The 10,156-nt window shown below is 40.9% G+C and overlaps 1 protein-coding gene across 1 annotated transcript in view; it reads left to right on the forward strand.

Moving 5' to 3' along the window:
• The first annotated feature begins 560 nt into the window (after nt 1-560).
• LOC130077243 (INO80 complex subunit D) overlaps nt 561-10,156 on the forward strand; it is a 19,823-nt gene continuing 10,227 nt past the window's right edge. Inside the window, exons 1-4 of the mRNA XM_056242411.1 lie at nt 561-823; nt 2,085-2,331; nt 5,398-6,086; nt 7,715-7,800. Of these exons, the coding sequence (XP_056098386.1) occupies nt 2,114-2,331; nt 5,398-6,086; nt 7,715-7,800 (993 nt within the window). The 5' untranslated portion in view covers nt 561-823; nt 2,085-2,113. The remainder of the gene's footprint in view (nt 824-2,084; nt 2,332-5,397; nt 6,087-7,714; nt 7,801-10,156) is intronic.

A 10,156-nucleotide genomic window follows, 5' to 3' on the forward strand; every position in this document is an offset into this window, starting at 1 on the left:
TCTCAAAATGAATAAAATCAGTGAAATGCAGAATCAGAATACTATGCAAAATGTTTAAACAAAATATACATTTTTATGCCTTTAATCCAACTATATCGACCAATGTACTTGCTTCTGAGCTTCGATGATTCAGTTAAACCATATGCAAAAATTACTATAGATTTTTTTTGTCTTTATTGGTAAAGTGTTAAACTTTTTTCTCCTGCATCTTTTCTTCTGCACAGCTGAAAGGTTTGTTTAAGCGGCGTCCTCTACTGTACAGGAGTGAATGTGCATTTCCTTCAGCCTGAGGATTATTATTTCACATTTGGTGTGAAATTGTCTTTACATTTGACCAAAAATAAAACTGTTTTGCTATATATATATATATATAAAAAAAGCCCAGCCCAGGGAAAAAAAGTTGTGTTTACTTTTTTACGCAATTAGTTACTTTTCAAGGGAGTAACGGAATATTGTAATGCATTACTTTTATCAAAGTAACTTTCCCCAACTTTGTATAAATGGCATTTGACAAGTACAAGGTGTCTTGTAGTAGTTGATCGTGGTAGTGGAGCAGTTGCCGTGTCCCCGCAGAGCCGCTAGAGGTGCTGTGAGTCTGCCGAGCACTGAACTCTAAACCCCCGCAGATCTGTTCAATGAGAGCACAAGATAATATCATAATATCGAAAGTGCATTAGTGGTCGCTTTTACGGTTCACCACCTCAGCAGGGAATAATATTCCGTAGCATAAGGAATTCCGATGAATATTCGGTGCAGTTGATGATCCGTGGCGTTTATACAGTCTGTCCGGAGTGAGACACCGTAGAGGCTGAACCCACTGCAGGTAAGCGGACTCGATTACAGATCTACCCGACGCATGAGCGCTCTGACCCCGACACCGCGTTACTCGAACACCGAGGCTTATTAGCTACTGTAGGCCAATGTTTACATTGACTTAGAATGTATATTCAGCCAGCCGTATTATGTGGCGATTGCTTTTTCTTAATAAAGAGACGCTGCAATAATTGTATAAGTATTTAAGAGATTAGTTGGCAATGGAGTTTAGATTAAACGACTATTTATGCCTAATCGGCTGTAGCGCCCCGCTCTTTCGGCCTGATTTAACGGGCCTCATCCGCCATTGTTTTATAGCCACCTTCACAGTGAGTAATAGACTCAAACTTCACGTATTTAATAAAATCAGATAACAAAATGTGCGGTTGCATGGGGTTATATTTATATTTTTAGCATTCTAAAGCTAAAATTAGCGCAGTATCACATCAATGTTTCTGTTTCCTGGGTTTGTTTTTAGCATTGGAGCTAACGAGGGAAATATCAAAATAATGTGTGATTTTGACAGCCAGAGGCTCAAACTACATTTTAAACTGGTAAAAAAAATACGGATTCACTTTAACAGTAGCACAGATGTCCAAACATTGGCTGAATATGATGTTTTATGAGTTATTAGCTTAACGATTTGGTGACAGCTATGTTTATTTAACAAAATCGATCATTTGTTAAGTACAAACTTAAAGGAAAGGTGATATGATATCCGCGTTTAAATTCATTAATTCAGTGTCACAACATAATCAACATCTACCATAGTATTTCCGTGGTTTTCTTCGCCAATTACCTTGATTTACCATGTATATCACATGATGTATTAATTATGCTAAGTGTCATTATATATATAAATATGTTTACATATCAAAGTATTTTGTGCCACCAAATTCATCATCATCTTATTTTGACAACATAATACATCATTTCTAACCATGTCTGCCACATGCAAGCTGAACCGTGCTGTCAATCATAATACAGTTAAAACCAAGCTGAGGATATAATATTCATCACCGTTATGGCTTTGACACATGCCTGTTTGTTTTGGTCCCACTGATCTCTGTCCTTGTGTTCAGATCTTCTTAGTTAACCTCTGACCACATCAACTAGCTGTGACTCTGGGTAGACATTTAGTTCAAATATTAAACCAAGACACAAGGGCTGTCAGTAGATATTACATAACATGTATAGGCTGCATGTAGTAATAGTATATGGCTTGTGTCATTGATGTGTTGTAATGTAGACTCTTCTCTGTCTCTGATCAGCTGATGTTCTCAGGGACCAGAGTCACGTGATGTACGAAGGTAAACACATCCATTTCTCAGAGGTGGATAATAAGCCGCTGTGCTCCTACAGCCCCAAACTCTGCAAGCAGCGCAGATTGAACGGATACGCCTTCTGCATTCGTCATGTTCTGGAGGACAAAACCGCTCCGTTCAAACAGTGCGAATATGTGGCGAAGTACAACAGTCAGCGGTGCACCAACCCCATCCCCAAAGCAGAGGAGCGCCGGTAAGAGGACAGGAGTGTGTACTGAGTCACGAATCATCAACTGGTGCTCATTCAGATGCTCTATTTAATTTAATGATTTGTACCATTTTCATTTCCCTTATTGGTTATAGAATACCAGGTGAAGTGTGGCTTGCCTGTGGTAGCGCCCTATGAAATCCTGTTTATTTTTCCCCCAAATCAGTTAAATCAGAGTCCAGAAAAATGTATGAAAAAAAAAAAAAAAAATCCAGAAAAATGTAAATTGGAAACCATTTACATTTTTCTGGATTTTTTTCTCTCTTTTTTTTTTCATAAATTTTTCTGGACTCTGGTTTAATTGTTGAATTAAATGTTAGTAAATTGTTTAACAGCAATTTATTTAAAGTTGAACAACTTTTTTTTTTTTTTTTTAAGGCTGTGTGAAATCTGTTTTATTTATTTTTCTCAAATTCCGTGTTTCCATTTTAATTGTTTAATAGAAATTTTAATAATCAAAAAGCATGAGACACGCAGAACATCTATTCTTCAAATTTTAAATAGTCTTTTTCTGGTTTAATGTTCACATATACAGACATTAGTCCACATTAGTCTAGTAGTCGGTACCGATTAAAAGTACATGAAAGTCGATACCACAGTAAAAAAAAAACAAAAAATGTTTATACATTTTTAAAAACAAATTACAATTATCTCACCAAAATGTTTCCTCATTCAATGTATTTGTGTGTTTATGATGTAATTTATTGCAATAGTCAGTAATAAAACAAGCATGAATTAGAAGCGTTAGCATAAATAAATACAGTAAAATAAAGATACAAATTAAACAATGTAGTAGGCTATAGTCTTTCAGGTAGGCCTACAGTAGTATTACTAGTAGTTTAATCACTGTAATGCACACACTTGAGTGGGTTATTGAACAACGGCTACAGTAATATGATTTTCTACAGTATCAATCCAACGATATAAGCTGCACTTTCTTCTGAATGAAAGTAAGTCGACACACACTGACTGCAGTGTGTAGTTGTGTAGTTTGTTGCGCTGCGTGTTTGAGAGTGTGTTCATTAGCAGCTCATGATCCAGTGTATCAGCGTCTCTCTCTCAGTGCCCCGATATACTCACAGCGAAGTTCAGTGATGTACTGTTGCCGGACATCCCGGCACGTCCACGCTGCCGAGAGCGACGGTTAGAGGAATAATTAAAGATGAGAAAACAGCAGTTAGGACGTGCGTATGTTTGCAGCACTGCTGTCACGTCACGTTTATTTGCACTGCACTTTATACAAAATATTGCTTTAAATGAAAACTCAGTCACTAATTACTCACCCTCATGTCGTTCCAAACCCATAAGACTTTTGTTAATCTCCGGAACAAACATTTTGATATTTTTAATGAAATCTGAGAGCTTTCTGTCCCTCCATTGACAGCTACACAACTACCACTTTTCAAGCCCCAGAAAGCTAGTAGACACCATTAAAGAAATACATGCGACACCGTCTCCAGTGGATTAACCTCAATTTGATGTACTACTAATTTTAGCTACTCAGCCTAACCCATGTTAAGTACCTATAGTTACCTTGCATTACTTATAGTGCTTTCTTGTGTAAGTCTAAACCTTTGAGATGTTTTTTAGACTTGTTGTTTTCTTTTCTTTCTCTTTTTTTGTTGCAAGAATTTTATAATATAATTTATTGCTGATTTGTAGTTTAAATCTGAAAACATCTACTTGTTTGACAATAGGGAGTGAATGCAATAAGAACGGGCTAAACATTGTCTATTCTTTCTCTTTAGAATTATATAACGGGTTTGTTCTTTAACCAGAATCATTACATTTCATATAATTCTCATCCATAAATGTGTGGATAACAGGGTTATAATCGTTTACTGAAACTGAAGCTAAAAGAATAACATTAAAAAAAAATGTGTTACTTGAAATAAACATTAACTATAAAAAAAAAAAAAAATGAAAATGAGAAATGTTGCCTAGGCAACTACCTGAATTTTTTTTTTAAGTTGAAGTACTAAAATTACTAAAACTAAATAAAAAATTATAAACTATATAGACATATTTAAAAAAAAAAAAAAAATCGAAATTAAAAAGTATATCAGTGAAAATAAACTAAAGCCGCGTTTCCACCGCAGGAACTTTCCCCAGGAACTAGGAGCTTTGGGGTGGTACTCCGTGTGTTTACACCGCAGGAACCAGGGTCTAAATGAAGTTCCGAGTAAAAATTTCCCCCCCAGAAAGTCCCTGCTGGCGAGGTGGTACTTTTTCAGAGTTCAGGAACTTTCGGGGTGGGACTTGTGCGCTGAACATGCTGATTGGTTCTTTTACCTTGTTCTCTCTGCCGGATGGCGCGCGTTCGTCCCATCCATCTCACGGTCATGTCCGCTATAGCTGATAACAAACGTTGTCTATCTAGCATTACGAGCTTTCTGAAATGAATACGCTTTGGTATTAGTGTTCGTCTCTTTTCTGCCGTTTTGTTAATTACCTCGTTAGTAAACCAATAGATCGCACACAAAAGCAGCACAGCTTGAATCTCCTCAATACTTAAAACTCAAAACAAGTACGCGCAGACTGGGAGGAGCAGTCGCACGCAGTTCAACGTCACCAGACTAATCTTCCCGGTACTTTAGTCCACGGTGTAAACGCAGTGAGCAACCGTTCTGGGGCAAAAAAAGTTCCTATGAAAAAAGTTCCTGGGACAAATAGTTCCTGGTAATTGCGGTGGAAACGCGGCTTTATACTCGTGGAAAAGTTCCTGGTTTAATAGCGTGGTTTTTTTAGGTGTCCGTTGTAATAATGAATTGTATATTTACTGTTGAATTGTATGTGTTGTTGATTTGTATTGAATAAGAGCTTTTAAACCTAAATTTCTTATCCCCAGTGATAGACAATAAAGTTTAGCTAGCCTAAATTCTAAAAGTTCCTGGTTTGATAACGCTTTCACCAAAGCCTATGCAATATACATGAGAATCAATGAAATAAAATCAGTAGTAGGCTTCATTTGACAGAACTTTTATGATCTAATGGTTAATGTGTTGTTCTTCATGTGCGAGTGAGTGAAACGTTGTCCCTTTGCTCCGGCAGATACTGTAACAGCCACCTGCAGGTGCTGGGCTTCATCCCGAAGAAGGAGCGCAAGAAGAAGCACGAGGCCCTGGAGGAGGTCCGCTCGCGCGCGCACGTGGAGTCTGTGGCCCTCAACATCACCGTTCCCTCTCTAGCCCTGAGAGACTCCAACGGGCTCGCCCCGTCCCTGACCCCGATGCACCTCTCGGACGCCGACCTCCTCGACCCCTTCGCCTTCTACGAGGAGGACACGGACGGGGAGGAGAGCGTGGCGCAGAAGAGCTTCGGGAGGCCTGTGATCGGCCTGAGAGTGACCACCCGTGACCCGGAGCACGTCATCTCTGAAACCTGCACACTTCCAACCTCCCCGCACTTACCACACCCCCCTCCGCCTCCTCCACCGGCTCCACCTCCACCCTCGGCGCGGCTCGCCCCGCCGCCTGCGCACGCCGACCGGCCCGGGGCAGGGCAGACTCTGCTGTGCAAGCCCGCTCCTCCTCAGACTGGGCCTTCGGTGTCGTCTGGGCTTCAGCAGAGACCTGTCCCTGCCGCGTCCCCTCGCCCCCCCGACGGCCCGCCGCCCCGCTCCGTGGCCATGCGCCCCACGGCCTTCACAGCGCCCCCTGTCTGCCTGCTCCGGCTACAGCACCTCGTGCAGCTCTACGCTCACAGACAGCGGGAGCACGGAGACCTGTTCCCACATCTCGGTACGCCCTCCTCTCTGCATCCACACCGCTCTGTCCTACACACTCAGTGACTACATGTTTGCCTCTGTTGAGTTTCTTCAGTTGGCTGTTTTTTACTAGAGGTCGACCGATAGTGGATTTTACCGATACCGATAACCAGTGTTGGGGAAAGTTACTTTGAAAAGACATCCATTACAATATTGCGTTTACTCCCTTAAAAGACCTGTTCCCACATCTCGGTACGACATACTTGCTTCATCTACACACTACATGTAGTAACTACATGTTTTACCATTGTTGAGTTACTTCATTCGGGTGTCTTGCCGTACGTTCACACCGCCGCCGGCGAGAGCGGCAAAATTCGCTCTCTGCCGCGCTGCCAGCGACGCCGCGGAAAGATTCGTGGACGCTCTGATGCTCCGACGTAGATCGAATGCGTGGTCTTTTTTAAAACTGTATTTAAAGGGATAGTTCACTTTGAAATAAATTTTTGATATGTTTTAGCTCACCTCAAGGGCATCCAAGATGTAGGTGTCTTTGTGTCCACAGTATTTTCAATTTTGATATTTTTAGGTCAAACCGTTCTTGTCTGTCAGTCATATAATGCAGGTCTATGGTCACCACCTCAAAGAGCATGCACAGAGAAGTCCAAATTAAACATGATTTAATGACTCGTAAATGTAAGTACACATTGATGGCCTAAGACACGAAACGAGCGGTTTGTGTGAGAAAACGAACAGTATTTATATCGTTTTTACCTCTTGTAAACACAGCCACGTCCAAGTGATCTGAGGGCGCCGGCGCTTCGGTCTTTTTTCGGCAAGCGCCAGAAGTGATCTCTCGCGCGTGTACGTCACTCATACAATTGTTTTATTTTTTATTTATTTTTTATTGTTTTCTTTTACGACGGTTTTAAACATCCCGGATAAGCGCAAATTAGAACCCTTTTAATTAGCCGTCTTACCTACAATCTCTGTTCTGTGTAAACAATGAGTGACGTACACGCGAGAGAGATCACTTCCGGCGCTTTCCGGAAAAGACCGAAGCGCCCGCGCCCTCAGATCACTTGGACGTGGCTGTGTTTACAAGAGGTAAAAACGATATAAATACTGTTCGTTTTCTCACACAAACCGCTCGTTTCGTGTCTTAGGCCATCAATGTGTACTTTGTATTTTTTTTTATTGACTTGATTTTAATGACTTGCAACAAGCAAACAAATTCTTGAACTAGTTTTATTGGGCAAGCTAATATTTCATCATTGTGAACCTAATTGTATTTGTGTATATATATACAGTATATGCACTAGAATACAGAAGTTTGTTTCCGCCGCGGAATAAAACAAGGAAATTGTGACTTTTAATCTCAGATATAAACTTAGTCAGAATTGTTAGATAAAAAGTCACAGTTACCTTTTTTCTTTATTTATTCTGTGGCGGAAATACTAGATTACAACAGACAGTAAAAATATTCATAATGTTACAAAAGATTTCTATTTAAATAAATGCTGTTCTTTTGAACGTTCTATTCATTAAAGAGCCCTGAATAAAAACAGCAAATCAGCATATTAGAATGATTTTTGAAGGATCATGTGACACTGAAGACTATAATGACCTCGATATCTGATTATACGCGCTTGTGTGTGTTCGCAGGGCTAGACTGGTCTGAGGACAGTTCAGATGAAGATACAGAGGAGCTTGTTCCTCTATTGCCTCAGGCCTGTAGACTTCAGGAAAGAAGCCCCCGTCAAAGGTAAGAGATTCACTCCTCACTTGCTTCTCACAACTTCTGCCGCAGTAAATATAATGCAGTTTACGGTAACACTTTATTTTGATGCCCTCTTTTGAACATTCTGTTGACTATAAGTAACTTTGCAAATACATGTCAGCTAACTCTCATTAGAGTATTAGGAGACTCTCTGCTTAATATCTGCTAACTCTTTATTTTGATTCTCCTCAACAGACTTTCTACTGACTATAAGTGACTTTGCAACTACATGTCATCTTATTCTAACCCTACCAGTCTACTAATACTCTACTGACACCCTAATGAGACTGAGAGTTAGTACACATGTAGGGGCAACGTTACTTATAGTCAACAGAATGTGTTAAAGAAACCATCAAAATAAAGGCAAACCCAATTTACAGTTCAGTTCCTTCATGAGTCCAGATAAAAATGTTTAAAGGGGTGGTTCAGGATTTTGGACATCGGGCCTCATTTCCAAGTTAGCCTTAGTGTTATTTAATCAGTGGAGACAGTTTAAAAAAAATTAATCCAGTCGTTCCAGTTGCATAGTTCGCCGGTGCTAGGCTAGCGCGAGTCAACGGTAACTGCTAGCCTGCCATTAAAAACAGTTTTACCCACTCCACAGTTCACCAAAAGCAAATACATTATAACGCCAGACTATCGATGTAAATGTCTGTTGAGAGAATAATGTTAGAAATCAAACTACCCTTTCATTGCATTGCAATAGTTATACTTTGTTCCCTGTATTTATTATCACAGTCTACAGCAGCGGCGGAGTTATATGTAGTTACCTAGGCAACCGAGAGAGGTAGTGAGAGAGTTAGAGAGAGAGAGAGTTAAAGAGATAGAGAGAGAGGTAGAGAGAGAGTATGTGTGTGTGTGAGAGAGAGAGAGAGAGAGAGAGAGTATGTGTGTGAGAGAGAGAGAGAGAGAGAGAGAGAGAGAGAGGTAGTGAGAGAGTATGTGTGTGAGAGAGAGAGAGAGAGAGTGAGAGAGTATGTGTGTGTGAGAGAGAGAGAGAGAGAGAGAGAGAGTGAGAGAGTATGTGTGTGAGAGTGTGTGTGAGAGAGAGAGAGAGAGAGAGAGAGAGAGAGAGAGGTAGTGAGAGAGTATGTGTGTGAGAGAGAGAGAGAGAGAGAGAGAGAGTGAGAGAGTATGTGTGTGTGAGTGAGAGAGAGAGAGTGAGAGAGAGAGAGAGTGAGAGAGTATGTGTGTGAGAGAGAGAGAGAGGAAGTGAGAGAGTATGTGTGTGAGAGAGAGAGAGAGAGAGAGAGAGGTAGTGAGAGAGTATGTGTGTGAGAGAGAGAGAGAGGTCGTGAGAGAGTATGTGTGTGAGAGAGAGAGAGAGAGAGAGAGTGAGAGAGTATGTGTGTGAGAGAGAGAGAGAGGTAGTGAGAGAGTATGTGTGTGAGAGAGAGAGAGAGAGAGAGAGAGAGAGAGAGAGAGAGTGAGAGAGTGAGAGAGAGAGGTAGTGAGAGAGTATGTGTGTGTGAGAGAGAGAGAGAGAGAGAGAGAGAGAGAGAGAGAGTGAGAGAGTATGTGTGTGAGAGAGAGAGAGAGGTAGTGAGAGAGTATGTGTGTGAGAGAGAGAGAGAGAGAGAGAGAGAGAGAGAGAGAGAGAGAGAGTGAGAGAGAGAGAGAGTGAGAGAGTATGTGTGTGAGAGAGAGAGAGAGAGAGAGAGAGGTAGTGAGAGAGTATGTGTGTGAGAGAGAGAGAGAGAGAGAGAGAGAGAGAGAGAGAGAGTGAGAGAGTATGTGTGTGTGAGTGAGAGAGAGAGAGAGTGAGAGAGAGAGAGAGTGAGAGAGTATGTGTGTGTGAGAGAGAGAGAGTGAGAGAGCCAAAAGCCAAAAAGGTAATAAATCTCAAAAGCCAAAAAGGTAATAAATCTTGTGGTCCTGACAGCATTCTAGGAGAGATGCTGAAACACAGCACACCGGAGCTGCAGGCGGCGCTGCTCAAACTATTCAACACCGTACTCCATTCAGGCTGTTTTCCTGACATCTGGAGCCAAGGACTCATTACCCCAATCCATAAGAGTGGAAATAAATTGGATCCTAATAATTTCAGAGGCATTTGTGTGAGCAGTAATCTGGGGAAGTTATTTAGCAGTATTTTAAACAATAGAATTGTAAGCTTCCTTAACGAACACAATGTCCTGAGCTCGAGTCAGATTGGCTTCGTTCCAAATCACAGAACTACCGACCACATTTACACCCTACACACCCTAATCGATAAACACGTAAAACAGACCAAAAATGGAAAAATATTTGCATGCTTTGTCGATTTCAAAAAAGCATTTGATTCTATTTGGCACAACGGATTATATTATAAACTTTTACAAAGTGGT

Source organism: Rhinichthys klamathensis, unplaced genomic scaffold (assembly GCF_029890125.1).
Source record: "Rhinichthys klamathensis goyatoka isolate OS25496 unplaced genomic scaffold, OSU_Roscu_1.1 h1tg000726l_1, whole genome shotgun sequence".
In the NCBI taxonomy this organism is placed as follows: domain Eukaryota; kingdom Metazoa; phylum Chordata; class Actinopteri; order Cypriniformes; family Leuciscidae; genus Rhinichthys; species Rhinichthys klamathensis.